The sequence below is a fragment of the Rattus norvegicus genome, chromosome 17 (assembly GCF_021556685.1).
Source record: "Rattus norvegicus strain SHRSP/BbbUtx chromosome 17, alternate assembly SHRSP_T2T, whole genome shotgun sequence".
Lineage (NCBI taxonomy): Eukaryota > Metazoa > Chordata > Mammalia > Rodentia > Muridae > Rattus > Rattus norvegicus.
In genome coordinates, this window is record NC_141550.1 from 81,062,501 (window position 1) to 81,085,597 (window position 23,097).

Here is a 23,097-nt window from a genome sequence, read left to right on the forward strand (position 1 = left end):
ACGTGACATGATTCATCCACTGACCAGAGCTATGGCTTATTTTATACATCTGAACCTCGCAACCTGTAGAAATGTGTGTGTAGCAAGGAGGAGATTGGGGTATGAAGGGAAGGCGGATCCTGAGAGAATGACTGAGAATTTAGGAAATGCATAACTGTATATTTGTTTTGGGTTTTTGGAAGACTCTGCTCCCTTATGTAACATAGGGCCCAAGAAAATGGAAGCCACTTGAATCCAAGTATATTGCTTGAGGGCAGATTTTTTTTTTTTTTACTCTCCTCTGTTACTAGTATACACTGACAATTGACAAATGGTTTGAACAATGAAGGGGAAAACCAATTCCTGGTCAGCTGAAGCTCAGCCTTTTAAACAAAAGAGGGTTCTTCATTGGAGTTCATTTCTAACCCTTCAGTTACAGTTAAATGCAACCATTTTGGGAGAGCCTTTCAAAGTCTATTGATGGTTGAATTGCACTATTGATTGGTACAAACTGCAGACTCGGAGCCTCCCATCCAAACTCCTTTTAAGTGGTCTTAAATGGATGTCTTTCTTTTATTCTCAGTGTCTGACTTTTCATACTTCTCTTTGCTACTTTTTTTTTTTACATTCTACTGTCACCAGGAACATGGTAAACATTAGAAAACTTTTCATTTGAGCTCAAGGATAAAGGAGAGAAAATATTCAGAGATGGAGCCAACATATGACAGAGCAGAGCTTTGCAGGGAGATCTTTCAGCCAATCAAGACGAATGTATTTAGTGGGGATCACACTCTCCAAAAATAAGCTTAAAAAAGGATAACCATAAGCATAATCTCTGTCGTGTCTTACAGACACCCCAGGAACAATGCTTTACATTGATCCAAAGGAAGAGCTCCCCCTCTTCCACTGGAACACCTCTCCAATTTGCTAACCACAAGAGAAAACTAGAGGGATAGCCCAGAAGTAGCCCCTTTGCGAGGTGATAACTTGAAAGACAGGCAGTCAGCTCCACGGGGGGACTTTCAGAAATAAGGAGTAGAGACTAGGGAGCCTTCGTCAACAGTGATGTCTAACACCCTTCATTTGCCTCCCCAGCAGCCTTTCTCAGGGGACTCTAGAGAAATGCCAGGGAGTTGGTCTCAGCAGGACTGGCGTTGTTACAGGCACACTGAAGGAAACATACTTGTGTCCTCCGTCACAGCACTTGCTTGAAGACTCTGAACTTCAGTGTCCTATTTCCTGCCCTTCTGTCCTTCCTTCCTCTCTCCTAGCTTCATTACGATCCCATTGTGAAAAGAAAGTGGCCAAAATTCACTGGCCAAGTATTCAGGGCACATCAGCTACATTTTCTCCTTGCCAACCAGACAACCTCTGATTCAAAGAATGAAGAGAAAGAACCCCAAATTTTCAGCCCTTTGAAGCTCTGTCTTTCAGACAAAGGAGGGCTCCCTCATTTCATTTCTATTCCTCCAGCTACAGTTAAATGCAACCATTTTTGGAAGGGCTAGTGATGGCCAAATTGCACAATTTATTGATACCGACCACAAACTCAGAACTCCATCCAAATCCCTCTAATTGGTCTTCAATGATACTCTTTTAAAATTCCTTGGACAGGGAAAGGAAAGCAATGTGCCAAAGACAACTTACACAAAGAAAATTAACACCCTGTCTTTGTTTCATTTTCTCTGGCATAGATACGGACTTCCAAGTTATTATTTTTTTTTCCCTCTTGAGGAGAAGTTGTAAGAATGCAAACAGCAGTTGGGACTTTTCTTGTTCGGTTACCATAATTAGAAAAATAGACTAAAATTATGCAGAAGCAGATTGAGGGGGAAAGACAGCCTGGCTTTCATATGAAATAGTGAATTCTTTTTTTAAATTCGAAGACGCTTCTCCCTCCGCACATGTCTTTCATCTCGGAGCAGTTCGTGAGCTGCTTTTAAGTCTCAGGTTGAAGAGCTACTGCTCTCTTCAAAGAACTGGAGGCACTGATTGGAAACGCGTCCGTGCCATTGCAGGTCTTTACTGAGAGGGTGTTCTGGAGCCACGGAGATGGTTCAGTGAGTAAGCCGCTTGCCAGGCAGACGTGAGAACCTGATTCTGACACGGCCCCCTGGAACCCATGGTGGGGTGTCAAGTCTGAGACCAGAATCTCAGCTCTGTGGAAGTGGAGACCAGAAGAGCCATGTGGCTCTCTCGCTAGCTAGTCAGCCTATTTGAATCAGCAAGCTGAAGGTCCAGGGAGAGACCGCATCAGACTTTCAAGTAAAGAACAATTGAAGAAGATACTGGTGTTCTCCTTGGGCCTCCATATTTTAACACACACACACACACACACACACACACACAATGTTCACAGGTATACAAATGAGAAGGGGGCTGTGAGGTCTGATGCCCTGCCTCATACTAAAATGAAAGAATATACAAAGACAAAAGGAAATTCCTTCCGCTCTGGTTTCATACACGTTCCTTCTACTGACCCTGTGCTCCATCTAAACATTGTCCAGTGTACTGTGATCTCCTCTGTCTTTGCTCATTTCTATCCCAGACCATCCCTCTCCTAGCCACTCCTGACCAACACTACAAACTGAGCTCTAATACCCCCTCGAGGTCCAACACTTCGTTATCCTGGCTCCCCAGGTCACCCGAGAGCTCCTCTTTGAACCCCCACAGCATTTCTGCCTATCTCCCATCGGTTTCCTGTTTTTTGCACTTGTCCTGCCTTCTTTTTGCTCTCAACCTGCCCACATTAAGGGAATGTTATTCCTGGATGGAATAACGTCTTGGACAGTGTTTTGCTCTCTTCAGTACTTAGCATGGAGGCTGGGTACAATGAGTAACAATTATTGGCTGGGTTACTTTATAGATTTTCCTTTCTTTATTTTTTTTTTCGGAGCTGAAGACCGAAACCAGGGCCTTGCACTTGCTAGGCAAGCGCTCTACCACTGAGCTAAATCCCCAACACCTTAGATTTTCCTTTCTTGTCTTTACACATCTCCAAGCCTGAGTTCTACCAGCAGCGATCCTCTCTACCAGTCACTACAAATACAGCCCTCTGTGGTCATATACCTCAGAGCCTGTCCACTCATCTCCATGACTCCCACCATGACCCAAGTCTTCCTTCAAACAATGCTTGTTGGGCAGACAGCCTTGTCAATCTCTGTGAACTCAATACCTTCAGGAAAATTCACAAAGCTTTGAAGATAAGGGCCATAATACATATGGGTGACACTAAAATATCAACTGTAACTCCTGTTGCTGTGCGCATGTGACCTGATCCGAACCAGTTTGTTTCTGCAGGAGTATCCTGCACACAGTGTGGACTGTCTTTCATTGAATGCCCCCATCAGTAGGCTGTAATGGCTTCTTGTCGCCATTCTATTACTCATCCCAAGAAGTGTCTTTTGTTCCGTGGTCCCACTCTTCCCTCCCAGAAGTACATAATCTCATACACTCTCCCTCCAGCCTATATACTACTCAACCTCATTTGCTCCTCCTTCCTGCCTTTTTCTTGTGCCTCAGCCCAAGCCAACACCCATCTGTCTCCTAAGCGTCCCTGACAGCCGCTCTTCTGAAAAACAATCTTCCTTCTTTGTCTTTCCAAGTGTGGATAGTTAAATTATACAGCGGAACACTCACTCCTCTTCATCTGGCATAGCCCCATTTGGTTTTAAATGTTGATTTCTCAACCTAGAGTGTAAGGTCCCTGACAACAGAGATGGTGGCTTGCGGTCTTTTCTCTGTGGGTTCATGGGTGAAACGTCAGTCGGTCCTTGATATCTGCTCGGTGGGAGCTGCAAGATAGTTTCGTGGCAGTTTATGTTAAAATGAACGTGATATTTGAAAAGTGCGAAAGTAAAAAGAGTGAGGGGAGCAATCTGAGGAAGGGAATGAAATTTGGGTGTCATTCTTGGGATATAAAATTAAAAGGCCATCTGCCTTTGAGATGCGGCAGATGTGCAATTGATATTCTCAGCTCATTTGCCACTTGAATTTTGCAGACATTTAATGCTGTAATTGTTTATACAGTAAGATTATAAATACCCTTTAGAGACTGGCTCACTTCTCTTACCCTCCATCTCCTCCCAAGCAGCCCATACGGACTGGTTCTCACTGAACTTGAGCTTCTGAAGTAGAAATTAAGAAAGAAATGAAAGAAAGGGAGAAAGAAAGAAAGAAAGAAAGAAAGGAAGAAAGAAAGAAAGAAAGAAAGAGAGAGAGAAAGAAGAAAATGGCATGGTGCCTCTTTTGAAGAAAGTAATTGGATATATTTATAAATATTTAAGGAGATATAGTCTTGATATATCCTTCCACATCTAGAATTTTGTCCCATGCCATGCACCAGCCACTTGTACAAAGATGTTTGCATGCGAATGTCACTATAGGGTAATTTGAATGATAATATATGAAAGCAGCCTAAGTGCCCATCAGTGAGGGACTACTAAATACATTATATGAGTCATCCATGTAACAAGAACTGTATAGCCTTTATCATGGATGTGAGTGAGCTGTAGAGAGTGACAAGGGAAGCGGTCACATATGTTCAGGGAGGCTCTGGAAGGAGACAGAAGAAACTAAGAACCTGGTGGGGAGGCAAGCTCATTTTTATTATATAGTTTTTAATATTTAGAAACATTTTAGCCATAAAAGTGTTTTTATTTCTATAACCGAAAAGGGAATTTTCAAATAATGATATTCACCCTTCAGACGATTTATACTACAGATGCATATGGCTAGATATCTATGTAAAGTTTTGAAATCTTTCTGATACTACTTTTTGTCTACATGGTCATAATTGAATAATGCCCATTTTTTAAAAAGTGGCTTGCTCTTTCTTTCCTCATCAGATTCTAATTATTCTGTTATCATTAGGCTGGTGCCTGGACAATGGCCATGAAGTCTGCAGCAGTAAGAGATTAAGAGAGGCTAGGAAGGTTTTATAGTTTTTATATGAACCAGTTTCACAGAGTAGTGACTATATTTTGAGTATTCTGGGCTTTCTCTGGAAAAAAGCAAATGTCCTAAATGAAAAAAAAAATCCTCTCTCTTATCTGTCCTATTTAGTTGCATTCCTACTATGCTTGCCTTTACCCAGTGATAATGGTTTTGGTTATCTATGTAGTAGCCATTAGCATGCTTCTCTTTGCAATGAGACTAAGCCAATGGTCAACTTCTTGCCTCATCTCCGTGAAAGCTGCAGAGGTGACGTTTAGAATTCTCAGCTGTGGATAACAAAACCCACTCCATCAGCTCAGACAGAAAGGTACGTAGGAGCAGGTACTAGAAAGGGAAGACATAAGAGGAAAGACCTGGGATGTTGACTCAGTGGCTAACGTGCTTTCCACATAAACACAAGAACATGAGTTTGGACCCCCAGCACCTACATGGAAAGCTAGGCAAAGCTGGCACAAACTGCAGCCCTAGTGTTGGGGTTTGAGATACCAGGGATGGCCGGACAGTCAGTCTCACCTAAGTAAGCAAGCTCCAACTAAAGCGAGAGATCCCCCCCCCAAAACCTAAAGTGGGGAAGAGATGGGGGAAGAAGCCTCTGTCTTCTACAGAGGTCATCCTTAGTAACAGATACAATAGATATAGTACCATGGTATTTATGTATATTATATGGTATATAATATATGATATATTGCAGCAAAGAGTTTCAAATATATATACATATATAGACACACACATATATGTATATAAACATATATGTATACACACACACATATATATATATGTATATATATACATATATATAATGTCTGTGGATATTTACTTCTGCTAAAATGTTTTTTATACTCCATTGCCTGGTCTGTAGCATAAAGTCATAATAGAATCTCTTCCCAGAATCTTTATTTACATGAAAAATGTTCTGAGCATTTGCTATCTATGTAGGCATTGAACTAAGCGCTGAACCAAGATAAACAGTGAAGGAGTCACAGTCCTTGCTCTTAAAACATTTATTACCCACGTATCAACCTCCTTTTCTCCATGTAGTTCTTCTTCATGGTTTGTTCTTTCAACCACAGACAACACAGGCTGTCTACACTGGCATCAGTGTCCCGTTTAACATCAGACTGTTGGATGAGCCCATTCCCACCACAGCAGCCGACAGTGGCGCAGCTAAGCCAAGCATGGTCATTCCACTCGTCACTTAAGGGCCAGCACAAAATGAAGACAACTGCTTGTCTAGAAGTTTGTCTCTTCCAAAAAGTCACATTGAAATGCATGTAACCGTAACCACATTAATAGACCTTTTTGATATGACATATGCCATGAAGACCCTGCCCTCATGAGGGAGATTGGTGTCTTTATAGAAGGGTGCATCGAGCACCTCTTGGTCTCTTGTCTTTCTGCCTCTACCACGTGATGGGATCCCGAGAAGTCCCTTGCCAGGACTCCCCATCACTTGAACTGAAGAAATGGAATTTATTGCTTCCACTCTCTCTCCCTCCTTAGGCTTGAATGGGGAATCCTGAGAGGGAGTCAGCAGGGAGGCAAGGCTCCTAGGCAAGAGTAGAACCTAAATACCTAAGGGCGCAGTGAGGGAAAGGATGGAGCCGGGTCCGGAGTCTGGGCACAGCTTCACCTTATGACCTAATGTGTGAACCAAAAGACTGTCCTGTGTTAGGACTAGATTCATGGCTCAGCAGATAAAAGTGTTTACTGTGTAGGCCTGGTAGTCCCCAAGTCTCTAGAAGACACGTAGAAAGCTTGATGTGAAAATCTGTAGTCCTAGCACTCCTAGGGAGGAGACAACGGGTAGTGACAAAATTATCAGCTCTCAGCTCTCAGGCCAGCTGGCCTATGGTGCAATGGCAGAAACGAGAAGAGGGACCCTGCCTCAACAATGTAGAAGGAAGAACTAATTCCCAGAAGTTGTCTTTTGATCCCTTACATGGGTACCATGGCAGGAGTATGTGCCCACACACACACACACACACACACACATACACACACACACATACACACACACATACACAAACACATACACACACATACACACATACACACACACATACACACACACAAACACATACACACACATACACATACACAAACACATACACACACATACACACATACACACACACATACACACACACAAACACATACACACACATACACATACACAAACACATATACACACATATATACACACACACATACACACACACAAACACATACACACACAAACACACACACATACACACATACACATACATATACACACACACAAACACATACACACACATATACACATACACACACATACACACACATACAAACACACACACACATACACATACACACACACAAACACACACAGACACACACACACATACACACACAAACACATACACACACATATACACATACACACACATATATATACACATATAAACACAAACACATACACACACACATACACACATACACACACAGACACACATATACACACACACATACACACACACAAACACACACAGACACACACACACACAGACACACATACATACAGACACACACACATACACACACATACACACACAAACACATACACACACATACACACACACACACACACACACACACTTAAGAACTTCAATTTAAAACTCCTTTGAATAAGTGTTCATATTAAATTTACTTCTCAGTGGGAGCCACTGTGAACCATCTCTGCTCCCACTGTCTCCTCCCACATGAAGCTCGTGAAAACACATTGGTTCCTCCACTCACGCATGCCCACTGTACTTCTCAATTGTGTGCTTTTTAACTCAAGTTTCCTGCCCTAGGATCCACTGATTCTTTCAACCATTTCCATGCAGCCTCCTGTATTAAATGTTTCTTGTTGCTGTGACCAAATGCCTTACAAGATTCAACTTAAGGGAGGAGCGTTTTCCCCCTGGCTTACAGTTTTAAGGGATACAGTCCACCTTAGCAGGAAAGCAGGAGTGTGAAGGAGTAGTGCTCATACTGCATCCACAATCGGGAACCAGAGAGAAGACAGGAAATAGGACCGTGATAATTATCTCTGAGTCCACCCACTGTCTCCAGGGAGGCCCATCTCAAAGTCGTCCCCAAGCTGGGGATCAAGTATAGAAACACAGACCTACTAAGACATTTTACATTCAAACCAAATTTCTAGAGTAACATTTCTTGACCTCAGATCTTAACATGTCAGCCCATGTTTAAAATTGTGAATGATTGCCCATGGAATTCCAGACAACGTTCAAACTTCTTGCTATGTATTCAGAAGGTATTTGGTGTCTGCCCCCAGGCATTCTTGGCCTTTCCTTCACCATTCCCTCTTGTCTGTACAAGACCATGACACGATTGCTGGGACGTTGGACTCCTTCATTTGTACTTGTGATTGGTTGCCATTCCTGATACCTGGATCTATGCCCCACTGTCACCCATGGCTTCTATAAACTCACCAAACCTTTCAAATCCCACCAGAAGTTGGGTGTGGCAACCTACACCAAGATTCTGGCATTCCGCTGGTAGAGGAAGGAAGATAATGTGAATTTGAGGGCAATTTCAACTACATAGTGAATTCCAGGCAAGCCTTGGCTACATTGTGAGAGTCTTCCACAAGCAAGACCCCACCAGAACCTTCAGAGCCACTTTGAAGGTCATTACGGTGTGTGCCTTTGCTCTGTAAATGCTCTACATTGAGATTTCTCTGACATAACATTTAACTGACTGTGTTGAAGTTATTTGTTTATTGGCCTTTCTAACAAAAATCTAAACTTGACAGCAGGGACCAAATGGTGTTTATACACATATTCACTCCTCAGCACTGGCTGAGATGTCTCTGATTCACCTCCTCCATGAATTGCTTTAGAAAGGGAAATGTAGGAGGAAAAATAGCAATGAGAAGGAAAGCAAGTCAGGAAAAAGGAAAGACCCAGGGCTTGCTGCTTGGGGAGAAAGATCATGGTCACATAGTCTCCAAAGCAATCAGCAAAGCCCAGACTACTAATTTCCCTGTTCAGGTACTAGCCTGAAGTTTTCAAAACATACTTTACCGAGGAAAATTTAAGATTCAAGCACGGAAGAGAGTGTGGACCTCATAAGGCCTCAGCTTCAGCTCTGCTCTCTGGAAGCTACATTCCTCTTTCTAGACTTCCTTCCTTCCCCCACTTCCCTTCTCTCCCCCCACCTCCTCCCACACCTCCCCTCTCCTTTTCTCCACTCCTTTCCGTTTCTCTCCTTCATGACCTTGGTGCTTCAGGCCTTTGGAAAAACTATTAAATGGGCGGCCTCCATCAGTAGTCATGAGAACAGAAAGAAAACAAATAGTTATTGACACAGGTAATGTTCTCGTTTTCCTGTGGTAGCAGCATATGGCGAGGGGTGTAATGGCCTGGTGTAAAGCAATCCTGGACAATATTAATGACCAACTAGGTTAATGACCAAAGAACCAGCCTCTGGCTAAGAACACATCCTTCTGTTCATTAATTCTTGGGAAATGACCTTAGCCATGTCCATTACAGCTCAATTACACTCAAGCACCTCACAAGGAAAGAACACATTTGAGACTTAGTACCAAACTATGTCCCTCTTTTACCTTGACACATGGGCAATAAAGACACAAAACAAGTTATTAGTCTAAATACCGAGCATGTAAAAGAAGCTAGGCTATTGCTTTATCAGCTTCCTCAGTCAATGAGAACTAAACTCCGTGACCTTAGAGGTCACAAAGCAGGCAAATCGGACTTTTCCTAGTGATTTATACACACCCTGGGTGTTCTCAGCAGCCCTGCACAGCACAGCACTAAACATGTGATTCCCAGATGTGTAGTTCAGAGAAAAATCTGAAAATTCAAAGGGCAAGGTCTTTGCAGAAGGAAAAGTAAAGCCGACTTCTTCAGGGAACAGGAGCATAATTGAGCGAGTAAAGTTTAACCATGAGGATTTGATTTGATCCCAATATCCACACAAAAAGTTGGGTGTGGGGAACATGTGCTTATCACCCCAGTTCTGGAGAATTAGAGGCAGAGATGTCCCTAGTGCTTGCTGTCCAACCATGCTAATCAGTGAGCTCCAAGTCCCAGTGAGAGACCCTGCCTCAAAGTCAAGGTGGACAGATGACTTCTGGTGAAACAGAACCGAGGCTGAGTACTAATGCACATGTGCACACAGACCTATACACAAATGACAATGTACCACCCCCATAGTCTTGTCTTCTCCAGAGAACAGCCTATTAACTATGGACTGAGAATGCTGAGCAAAGGCACATGGATAGGTTTCCAATCGAAGAGTAAAAGGCCATCAAGGAACACAAAATCAAGTTGCAGGCACTGAGTATATGCTATGGGGGTTAAAACTTGTTCTGAACAATGTTAACCCTCCCCCACTTCATTCACAGAATCTCAATATTCTGCTCACTTAAAATCTCACCTCAATGACAGGTTCTCACCTCAATGGCACACCTGCCAGTGTGAGTTTCTGAAGTTACCTCAACAGAGATTTGCACAGTTCTTCCTTGTCAGCTCAGATAGAGTTTGGGACCCAGGGACATTGTGTACCCCAATGATTTAGGAGCAGCCATGTTATAGGCAACCTCAGGCCTTGTGGAGAGGGTCTTGACAGCCCTATGGTCAGCAGGCTAACTGTGGTTTTGGTGACAGGGGTACCCCCTGCCCACCATGCGAGTGAAGACAACTTCCAGAAGATTCTAGACTCCAGTGATTACGTCATGTCAAGGTCCCAGTGTGGAGCACAGGCAAGTCCACTTTACCTCAACAGGAACGCCTTATATCGAATTGGGGAACAGAACATGGTGGTTATTTGAAGTCACAAAGTGTATAGGCGGTATAGCAGAAGTGCTGGGTCTTCCCACACGTGAGAGCTGGACAGCTGATTATGGGACATCCATATTAGTTTCTTTCACATGTTCTTAGCTCAATGGTGCCCTGCAGAAAAGTGCCATCTTCCCATGGAATGGCACTGAATACATGGCAGAAAATCTCGGCGGCTACTTAGTCCAGGTCCGGCTATTGTATGTTCTGCATGAGCAAAATTGATCGAAAGGTCATTTATCTCACTTAAATGCCTTTCACCATGCATCAGGATAAACTCACTTTAGTCCCAGTTGTGCCGACACCATCTCTCGGGTTTGGCTTGTTCTTCCTTCTCTTTAGGATTTCTGTGTGTCACTCAAGACCTGCTCCCTCCCCAAATCTCATCAGTGGCCTGCTGCAGCCTGTACTGCCACCTGTCCACCAGCCCAACTGCCAGAAAATTCTACTGCAAGCAGCATCTTCCATGCAGGGGTGCTAAGTGAATTACAATCTATTCTTCTTCAAACTCTGTTCCCAAGCCGGTGTGGTGCATGGATGTCACACTCCCCGCAGTCCCACCACTGGCCTTCTGATGTGTAAGCTGGACTCCATCACAGAACAGTTCCCCTAGAGTATCCCTGTTACAGACTCCCGTTCATGACACCCCACTGTGCACCCGAATTCCAGCCATTGACACATTGCTGGCTTGCTCTCTTCAGTCTCCTATTGCTTTTCACTAGCAAACTACGGGTCAAAAGCCTCCGAATAGCCATTCAGCTGTCCCTTCTGGAGACCTGGAGTCTCCCAAGTACAGACAGGTCAACTGCAGGTCCTGCCCAGAGGACTTGCAATGTGGTTTCTCAGCTGGTTCCAACAAACTTACCCAGTTTCCTTCCTCCTCCACTCAGCCCATGGAGAGTCCTCCATAGCACATATCCTCAGCTTCATTTAGGCTAGAATCTCCCCTGCCACTACCTCCTCATACAAACACCCCTCCCCCTTCACCTAACACCTACCTGTGGTCTTCCACTGGGGAGATAATCTTCCCGCTGCCTCCTTAATTATGCCCCTTTCCCAAAAATGGTTCTGTGACATTTTCCTCTTCCACAAACTCTGTTTGGATGAGATTTCTAAACTTACCTCTCTGGACTCCTTCTCACCACTAGCACCCTTGATTTTGGTGTGGTTCTCTTTCCTATTGTATGGTGTTTCAAGACATTTTACCATGGTCTTCTTTTTGCCACTCCCCCCTCAGCTGTATGCCACCTCCACAAAAAGTTTCTGCCACTACCTAGTCTAAGCCGTCAACTGAACGCTGTCTGAAAAATCACCATTTTAACCAGATATAAGGCATTTCTTTCCCAAGGGCTCACCTGTCTGTGCTCAATTCGTTTCGTTTTTGCTTTTCCCAAAGAAACTGTAAGCTTGGTGACCGCAGGAGTCTTATTTGTCTGGCTTGTTTTTTCCCCTTGTGTTGAAGAGTATCAGGGGCTGACACACACACAGATAACGGGCAGAGTGCCTTCCTAGCGTGCATTACATTCAATCTCAGGCACCAGAAAGATAGCTTGAGTGTCGGAAAGAAAATAGCTACTCAATAAAAATGTGCTGGGTGAGTAGACAAGATGTGCTGTGGTTATGAGACATGATCTGTTAAGGAAAGCAGATGCGTGTGTTAAATATCACATAGCAATAAAAGAAACCACAGAGAAACATCTGTTTGAAAGTGCCAGCCTTGAGTCAGAGTGTTATTGGTGGATGGAAATACAGTTGTGTGCCAGGTAGCATTTCGGTCAACAAAGGACTGATGGCTCCAAAGACAGTTAGGACTGTACACTCCTGCTATAGGTGGCACTTAGCCACCCCCGTGCAGAGCTGTGGTACACTGCTCTGCTTTGTGGTGATGCTGGGATGAATGCGTTTCCTATGTTGGCAGTTGTATTAAGGTATAGCACATACAATTGGGTACGATACATTCTTTTCCACAATGACAAGAGGAACTCTGTTACTGGATCGTACATTGCTCCGTTTTGCTTATAATCTTTGTGGCATTTCCCCACTTATGGGACGAGTGGCTGCAATGTGGTCATCTGTGTCACACAGGGGCAGCCTGATATGTTTCATGTTTAGTCCATCAGGTGATTGCATATTCTATAAGCCTACTCCAAAATGACACAGAGACCCTGAAACTGTGTATCGGAGTATGATCGCTGTGAAGCAGACAAATGGAGGGGCTGAGGTTGGAGCCGGGGGTAGGGGGAGCAGTTTGGCAGAGGGAGGCTCGTCTCAGGCATAATCAAGTCTCAGTAGAGATTTTCAATAGAAAATGGTAGCTTTGATCTTTTAAATATCCTTTTGGCAAAAGTCTCAAGGAAAGACATCAGTATAAAGAGACCAGAAGCAGGTAACAGGCAAGATTCAGTGCAGGTGGCCCAGGTAGGATATATACTGATGCTAAGGAGAGAGAGGGTAGAGGGTACAAAGAACCGGATTAGACAGTCTGAGAAAGCTGAGGCAGCTTAGCCTGAGACTAACTAGACAGGTGGATGAGAGACAGCTAAGAGTCAAAGATGGGTCCCAGGCAAAGCATCACAACCAATGAAGTAAAAGTGTACAGACCAGGGTAAGCTAGAAATCTTTGCAGGAAGGTGAGGGGCTGAGTTTGAGGCACCCACGGGATAAGCAAGGGAATAGATCTGGTAAATTTGGGTTTGTAGTTGTTAGAGCCTGGGGGCCAAGCTTATGCTGTAGGTACGATTCGGAAACCATCAATGTGCAGATAGTTAATGCCGTAGGTATGCGTGACGTTGCTTGGGGAGATGAAGTGGATCTTACCACTCAGGAAATTGCTTGCCCAGGTCTAGACTGGGAGACTGAGATTTCAATATCCAGGGTTGTAAAGAGTATTCATTATGATACAGCGTGAGCTGCCAGCCAGTGTTACCATGACACTGGAATTCAGTTCTCCTCCCTTTCAGTCCCCCTCGCTTGGTATTTACCACATGGTCTTCGTTAAGCCGGCTTCCAGAACCTTTGATTATGACCAGGCTGAATACCGTGTGTTCCATTAAAAAAAAAAATCACATCCTGGCTCAGAGCTCAATGAGAAACTGCTACCTATATTTGCAACATATGTTCTCCAAACTGCTATTAAGCTTTGCAAAGCAGCCATGCAATTAACGTTTTAACAGAGATGCTCTTGCAGCCGCCCCATCACGTGTGGCAGCTCTGAAAGGCATGCGTCTGACATTTGCCAGGGAGAACATATTGACGCCTATACTTCAGTCATTTATCTTGAGAGGGTAAGAGAGTTTTGTCGGTGATTGAAGGCAGGAATGTAAATTTCAATCTGTGTGTGACTAGAATGGTTTTCATGACCCTGAGAACATCTTTTTCCCTAACGCAATGGCCGTTCATCCAAAAGTGGTCATTTGTTGCCTAGAGACTTGGGTGCTGAGACAGAATTGGGCAATTACTATTTTTTTTTTATTGAGTTGGGTTCATACAGGAATCCAAGGAGTTAAGTTCAGATAGACAGACAGAAGGATGGTTATTTTGTTAGTTTAAGGTAACTAACACTGAGCCTGTGTTTGCTTAGGGCTAAAGCAGTACTAAATGCTCTGTGAGTGTAGTTCAGTGCCTTATCTGAAGTCATATATAATAATGGCCACTTTACAGACCATTTTACAGATGGTGAGATTTGTTCGATCTGCAAAAATAAAAAAAAAAAATCAGACAATAGGGTTTCTCCACATACATTTATTTTGAAGGAAAGTGGACCGGTGCTTGGTTGATGTTTTAGAGATATTATTAGAATCTTGTTATGGTGTCTAAGGTACAAAGACCACTCATTGTAAGTGAGTATTTTTTGTTTCTGCCTTGCCAGACTCCCCACTTCTCCCTCTAGATATAGCCCTTTTCTGTTTGGAAGCTGGTCTCTCTAGTCCATATGATTAGGCAGAATCACCAGCCAGTTGATAGATCTCTTACTTCCTCAAAGGCCTATGTCCCAGAATCCAATCTGCCTAGTCAGAAATCCCCATTGTCGGACCCTGTTGTCGGCCCAGCGCCAGCTCATTATCCAGAGGGTCCGAGAGAATGTGTAAGCCATGGCCAGCTGAGAAGAAGCTTGCTTACTTATCTGTGCCTATTAACCATCAGGACTGGTAACCCTAGAGCTGCTGCTGGGGGAAGGACCCCATTGTGTTCAATGATTTATTCTTTTTTTCTGTTTTTACAAGTGCTGAGGTTCGAGCAAGTCTCCATTATTTAAATGTAACAAGACAGATCGGATAAAAAAAAATGAAATTTTACGAATCCAGCAATAATCAATTTGAGTCAGCATTATCTCACTGACATCAAATCTCTCCTTTTTAAAGGGATACATTTATACATTGAACACTAGCTAAAATTCGCTACTATCAAGATTTTAGTTATAGATCAAGAAATCGAGCCTTAGGAGATAGATAACTGAATTTCAGAAGGGTACTAGCCACTGACTTGGATGTAACAGTGATGTAACCGCCTCCCACAGAAGGTTGGAAACGGCTCTCCTAGGGGGTGAATAACACTAATCAGAAGCTCTACTTTATACCCAAATACCTAGTACTTATGGTTGGATGTCTGGATTTGAAGACTTTCAGAAGTCCACATCTTATATTAGCATATTCATATGATTCTCTAACTTCCCATACAGGTTACTAATTTATGACAACTGTCATCAACGTCATCGTGGCAGCTCACCATCATCACAAGCTTTCTGGGGGCACGCTGGCAAACAATTTCTCTTCTCTGGACCTCAGCTTCTTCATAGCTCAGAGGAATACATTTCCTAACTGTCCTGCATTGTGGAGAACACTTAGCAAGACAACGGACACAAAAGCAGGTTGGAAAACATAAAACTTAGCAATAATAGCACAGAAGCAAGAGTCCTTGGGACAGAACTCAAATTCCATTTACCTTTGGCCGTTTGGAATGGGGGAGAAGTTCATTGCAAACCCTGAATAAATCTGCCACAGGTCAGAGGGAGAGGGAAGCTAAACACCATGGTAATAGAACTAAGACTTTGACTCTTCCAAGAACATCCTCCACCTTCCCTCCTGAACTTTCAACCCTTTGTGCCCCCAAAGAAATGCATCCAACGCTGTCAGTTCTTCATGCACCAAACACAAGCCAGGCTCCATTAAAATCCCCTCAACTCGCTTGACTTCAAATTCCTTCTCTTTGGCCGCCATTTTTAACATGTTTACCTAAGCTTCAGGAACCCATGTCTCCACTCTGGTTGTGCCCCAGAGCCTTTGAATCCAGGACTTTCCATCCTGGACTCATTTGGTGATGTGCTCTGTGAAGTCTCATTTAGTTACCACGTGATCCTCTCACATCGTCTTACACATGTATCATTTAAAGAAGCTGCCGTCCCATTCCCAGGAAGCTACCCGACCTGTTCAAGTCGGTTGTAACTTGGTTAAAGCCAGTGACTGGCTCCCATGGTCCTTCTAGTCAACAACTGATAGTTAAGAGGAAGATGTCTAAATGGGGAAGGTGGCTTAGGAGAAAAGCGTTTGAGGGAGTCGGTGTATTCCACAAGAAGGACAGACATCCAAAGGTAACTCGTCTCAGTCGCTTTCCTTTCTTCATCACAATCACTTACTAATTTCTCCGACTTGTGAATTTGACTTTTTACACATTAAATCTCTCTACTGTTAAACATAACCTTGGCAAACTCTTTATGAAAAAGAAAACCCTCCCCCCAAACAAAGCAACAGAACAGTTCAAGGAATAGAACATTGACCACATAAGGAGTCCCTTATGGATATAAATATTGTTCTTCCTGTTAGTGTTAACACAGGCATCTTTCAGCAACTTCCACCATCTTTTCAATCTTGTATATTAGTGCAGAAAAATGATACATATTAAACAAGAGGACACAACTTTCTGACTGGAAACACTGGAAGAAAAGAATGTTTGACTCTAGGCCAAATAAACACTCATATAACGTGTTAGGAGATCCTGGGTGTCAGAATCTTTGATTAAATACTGTAGCAGTAAGCCTGGATTTTGGAACTCGGGGCCATCGATTTCAGGTGTGTGACCATTGACAGGTTCTCAATGTTTGATCACCAGGTGTTTTTGTCTCAACAAAAAAGTCTTGGAAGGAATTGGATGACATATGGAAAGGCATTTTGTTTATAGAAAAGCACAGTTCTCATTGTTTATTGCCTCATGACTTAAATTAGCCAAGAAAGTGTAGGGCTGTCAAGATGGTGCACAGTATGAATGCGCTTGCCACCAAGCCTCGTGAACCTGAGTTGGTTTCCCAGGACCCACATGGTAGAAAGACAGAACTGACTCTTAAAACTTGTCCTCTGGTTGGTGGTTTTGTCCCTGGAGCTCTGGCTGTCTGGTTGGTTGATATTGTCCTTCTTATGGGGGACCCATGGCTCCAGCCACATATGTAGCAGAGGATGGCCTTGTCAGACATCAATGAGAGGAGAGGCCTTTGGTCCTGGGAAGGCTTGATGCCCTAGTGTAGGGGAATGACAGGGCAGGGAGGTGGGAGGGAGTGGGTGGGTGAGTGGGGGAGCACCCTCATGGAGGCAGGGGTGGGGGATGGGATAGGGGGTTTCTAGAGGGGAAATCGGTAAGGGAGATAATATTTGAAATGTAGATAATAAAATATTTAATTAAAAAATGAAAAAATTATCCTCTGATTTCTCCATGCATGTAGATACACACACACACACACACACACACACACACACACACACACATGCAACAAAAACAATTTTTTAAAATGCTTTAATCTTCTTATCTCAAAGACATGAGCTTTCATAATCTAAAGCACACAATGGCATATGACAACCTTGGTAGCCCCTTAGTCATACATCTACATTCTGGGTGCACAAAATGAGTGGTCACCAAAGTAGGTATGGTGTCACATGCTTGTAAGCCCGACACTCAGAAGGTAGAAAGAGGCAAGAGGAACAAGTATTTCAAGAAAGTTTGGTTACATAGAAATACTGTTTATAAATATATATCAACCAAATCACCCTGGATGCCAGCATGTTCCAGCCATTGCAGCTTTCTTGAACTTGTGTGGCCTCAACAAATGACAATTAGCCTGCTCTACTAACAGTTGTATGGAGTAGCATCAGGAACAAGGCAGTACAGTCTTTGGATTCCTGGGATCTCTATATTGATGGGTAGGTGAGCCTCTGATGCATGTGAGGCTGCCTTCTCACCAGGGCTGATCTGCTCTTCCACTCACCCTTCCTTCAACTCTCGAAAGCATCCGCCCCTTCCCACCCTCTGTTTCAAAGAATCCATGTAGTCCTCCCATAGAGCAAGCACAGTCCTCCCAAATGACCCACAGCTAACTGGCGAAGGGACCTTAGGCACTGTCCTGAGGTCAGTGGGTTTAAAACAGGGGAATAAAACAGGCTTCTGTGGAGTTGAGCTCTTGACAGGAGAGTGTGAACAATCAGCTAAGGATCTGAAACATACTTTCTCTGGCGGAAAAGCCATATGGGTGGAAACAAATACCACTTTAAAAAAAAAAGCAATGCTGTTTTGCATACTGGGTTGGGGGGAAGAATGGCAATATTGAATAAAGTACTCAAGCTGTGTATTCCGGAGCTTTGTCCATGGTGTATTTGCAGAGCTTAGATTTTGCCCAACTAGAATCAAAGGGGCATTGGACCCTCCCTGTTAGCAGACTACATAACCAGGACAGGGAGAAAGTGATATGCTCAAAACTACCAGCAAGTGACGAAGCTGGAGACAAGAGTGCAAGGCTCTTTTTCTCTCCAGACCCCACTGCAGCCCAAGGACTCCACAGCACCAAACCACAACTATGTTCAGCCTCATGGTATTGACCTTCCCTGAAACCTGGCTTTCATGAGCTACGGCTTTTGCTATGATACCATGCTACTCTCCCCAGTGAGCAAGTGCCTGATAAATACTGAGAGCTGATTGGCTAATTAATGAGAGAATACATAATAATTCATATAGCTTCTTTCCTGAACTCACAGCTAAGGCCGCTCCACTATATGGCCTCTTCTCCCCATTTATTTTCTCTCTCACTTGCTTACAAATTGTCGAAAGATACATCTAGGAAGCAATTACTTTGGAATTTACCCTTTTAAAAGGCAAAAAGAACCAAACTTCTTAGGGGACCTCTTCCTTGAACCACATGTGAAGTGGAAGTGACTCTGGTCACATGACGTGCTCCCAGGAACTCTAATCTAACAGTCCATTGTGGTGTCAAGAGTTATTTCCCTAGCTTACCAGAGAGAAAAGATCACAATCTTTAATTCAGGCAGGAAGTAGGTGCTAGGCAGAGCGGAGGATAAACTCTGAACTGAAAAGACATCCAAGGCAGTGTTAATATTAGAAGCCCAAGTGGCTGCACATGGCCATGATAGCCCAATGGATTAGGATGCAAAGTTTACTCATCTTCAGGATCTTGTAGTAAAAACAGACATACATCCAAGCCTCAGTGCAGAGGCAGAGAGGCAGGCCTAAGGAACCTTCTCCTCTCTACGAACACACTGCAGAATTTGTGTCTACTAAGTAATATTAGACAACATGTATGTAAATGCATGCACAGAAGTATGTGTGCGTGTATATTTTTGCATATGTTTTTCAAAGCATCCTGCTCCTCGCAGACACTGGCGTACAGTGTTAGCAACCATAACAGATACTCAGAATTTTGACTGTGCGCTTGCTTGACCCACAGTAGACAATGAAATATGAAGCAATATTGCACAGTAGCATTAGTAAGTAGGGAAGCCATTTAAAGAGCAATGGTTATAGCAATGCCTTTCACTCCCTAATTCCTCCTCCTGGTAGACCAGAAGTCAGAGAGGCCCACGCAATTTCTGCCAATTCAAGTGATTCTGTGGACCAAATGCCATATATATATATATTGGCTAATGGAGCACAAGGGGGAAGTCCCTCTTAATTTGATGAGGCTCTCCACTTAGGAGGCAAGCTCTCTCTAGCCACTCCTCCAGGTCGCCTTAATAAACTCATCAACCCTCACCAAGCTGCACTTTCCCATCTCCATCAGAAAACACAGATCAATACGCCATACAGAACCACTTAGACTCTGCTCATAAACTCTCCTGAGTAAATGGTAGGTACATTCCCATGCCAAGCTGACGCAGCCTTCTTCCGGAGGCAGCGTTGCCAGGGCCTGTGAACTACCCAGCAGCAGAGGAGGAGGGAGGGGGAGCCAAGACAGCAAAGCAAACTCAACCCAGGGTCAAGCCGAAAGCCAATTGGGTTGCCAGGGGCTGATGCTGTCCTTGCCTGCTTCAAAGTGCTAAGAGCAACAGCCTTCTTACCACCATAAAAACCACAGGGATCTAAAGTGGGTCAGCGGTTCATACACATATAAATGTCAATGTCTCCCTGCCAGCTGGAGATGGGAGAGAAGTGTCCACTAATTTGGCAGCCGAATTGTCACCGGGCCACCCTGAACCGCCCCGGGTTCTCTAGAGGAACCTGGGAAGGTAACCTTATTATTTATTCAGTCTGGAGCCAAAAGGAAAAATTAAAATAATATTTCTGTAAATCCCACAGCTGGCATGGAAAGAACTCAGACAAACAAGCACAGCTCTCTGAATTTAGCTCAAAAGACCCAGAGCGAAGGATGCTGAGCGAACCGGAGGGCATCTTGAAATCTATTCCGAGGCACCCTTAGCACCTGTTTGTAAGCATTCTCTCAAAATAGCATGCAGCAACAAGTTTCTAAAATGGCAAATCTACTGCCTCTTTTCCCTGAGAGTGCTTAGTCACGCTAATCCTCTGACCCAAGAAATCCTTTCACAGGAGCCTGCTGGAGGAAGCAGAGCCGTGCTTTCCATGTCTGCAGCCTTGGCAGCAGCCTCTGCCGTTAGCAGCAGTCCCCCCAGGCTGGGGAAGGCTGGAGTGGAGCCTCCTGGGCCCCACCTCCTCCCCCAGCACACTCACCATCAGCAGGCTGAGAGCAGAGTCCGGCACCAGCTGCACTGCCATGGTCCCTGATTGCGACTCCCATGCACGGACGCTTCTGCTGAATCAGTCTGCCTGGGCCCTGGGCAGCTGTAAAGCATCTACCGGCACCTAGGGCAAAGCAGCCGGACATACAGACTTAGGGAGCCGAGGTCTCAAGGTGAAGCTAGGCCACATTTCCCACGGGGTGGGGAGGAGGGCAGGGGGACGTTGGCAAGACAGGGTGGGAACTGTGCTTAGGGATAGCAAAAAAATTTTAAAAATATGGAGCAGAAGGCGCATAGCGAGCTGCAGGTTATTTAAAGGTGAGCTCTCCCTAGCTTCTCTAAGCTGCGTGCGGAAACCACATGGAGCACGAATGCAGCACAGGAGCCTGAAACGCAGCAATTCTAGCTGCCACCTTAGCCTAGGCAACAATTCTGCTTTGAACTGACAATTAAAATAAAACATTCCCCATTGCGGATAAATCAGCCAGCCCGACCAACACCCCACCCACCCTGCATCTCTCAGCAAATTCTGCTGCATAAACATGCTGAATGTCACAACCTACCGGCTTGCAATCTGGTCAGTTGCTTTTCCCTGCTGCAGAAAGGTGTGTCTCTTCTGCTAAAGCAAGTGTCTGGGAGGGAGAGGGCCGAGTCTGACCAGGAGGCACCCAGCAGTCACTGGAGATCAGCACATGCCTTCTTAATGCTGAGGACCAACTCACTTAGGAATCAACCCCTCGCATCTTCCCTCAAATCTACTTTTCCTCTCCAAGTAGACTGCAGGCAGAGCTCCCCGCAGGGCTGACACTTAGGAAGAACATGGAATTACGCTGTCTGTTCTGTGAGCGTTCTGATCTCTGCCTGTACCACATGTACACAGCCAGACACCCTCTACCTCTCTCTCTCTCTCTCTCCCTTCCTCCCTTCCTCCCTCCCTCCCATCTCTCCACAGGGCTGCCTGTTAGGAATTTTGAAGGATCCTCCCTAGTGCAGAAGAGGGAGGGCAGAGGAGGCTAATTTGTAAGAAAGGACACTGCTTTAGACAAAAAAGCAAATTAGCCTTGAAAACCCTAATGTTGGGATACTTTCCCTTGAAGATGTCAATGGAAAACGAAAAACAGGAGCTACCCACCAGTTTTGTTCTATTCCATATATTTTAATATATATGTATATATATGAAATTCATAGTCTCTTAGGGATTCTCATTCAATTAAAAGTGTCCATTGTTGACACTTCTGGCGGTAGTTTTTAACATCTTTTTCAGATCTCCACTTTCATTCACCTATTGGAAAGACCCCTACCCTAGAATGCCCGGAAATTAACTGGATGCTATGCAGTGCAGAGTCAAAGGAACCGATGTTGTACATGAGGAACCGAGGGAAAGGAAGGAGTAAATGGCTTTTACATGTTCCTATGAGTAAGTGTTGCTGTTGTCCTTATATACTTTATATGTGTCTGCTTCGTATGTGTGTGTGTGTGTGTTGTGTTGTGTGTATGTGTTGTGTGTGTGTGTATGTCGCGCATGCATTCACAAAGCCATGGACAGATGCATGCATATGCATGGGAGGCCAGAGGGTAACGTCCGATATCATCATTTAGGCTCTGTCCACCTTGATTTTGTTTTGTGGATCTGGGGTTTGGTTTTTTTTCTAAGTAAGTTAGACTAGATAGCGGTGACCCCAAGTCCTGGTTAGCTTTCTCACCAGCATGGGCATCATAATGTGTGCCACCATGCCCAAACCTGCAAATACAGGATGTGGGGGATCCAACTCAGGTCCCCCCGCATGCAAGACAAGCATGTAGTCATCTTCCAGCTTTCCATGCTCTCCAAGGCAGTGCTCCTCAATGTGTGGGTCATGATCCCCATAGGGACACATATCAGATAAACATCTGATTGACATTATGATTCTTAACAGTAACAAAATTATACTTACAAAGTAGCATTGAAGATGGCTCAGCGATTAGGAGCGCTAACTGCTCATCCAGAGGTCCTGAGTTCAATTCCCAGCACCCACATGGTGGCTCACAACCATCTCTAATGGGACCCGATGCCCTCTTCTGGTGTGTCTGAAGACAACCACAGTGTACTACTCATATTAATAAAATAAATAATTCTTAAAAAAAAAAGAAAAAATATTTTACGGTTGAGTGTTACCACAACATGAGGGACTACATTGAAAGGTTCCAGCATTAAGAAGGTTGAGAACCACTGCTCTACGGTTCACCATAGAACTAAGCACAGAATAGTTGCTAAATCATTCTCTTTGAATGAATGAGTGAGTGAATTAATGAATGAATGGAAAGATGCTCCTCTAATTTCCCCTATGGTGTCCTAATTACCTGGAATCTTT

At 44.1% G+C, this 23,097-nt stretch overlaps 1 protein-coding gene across 2 annotated transcripts in view; it reads right to left on the reverse strand.

Moving 5' to 3' along the window:
- Positions 1-21,690, reverse strand: part of Frmd4a (FERM domain containing 4A) — a 588,018-nt gene extending 566,328 nt beyond the window's left edge. For both annotated transcript variants that reach the window (XM_087590786.1, XM_087590788.1), the window contains exons 1-2: positions 21,310-21,690; positions 20,739-20,870 (exon numbers count right to left, since the gene is read on the reverse strand). In XM_087590786.1, the coding sequence (XP_087446912.1) occupies positions 20,739-20,783 (45 nt within the window). In that variant the 5' untranslated portion in view covers positions 20,784-20,870; positions 21,310-21,690. The remainder of the gene's footprint in view (positions 1-20,738; positions 20,871-21,309) is intronic.
- Positions 21,691-23,097: the final 1,407 nt, after the last annotated feature.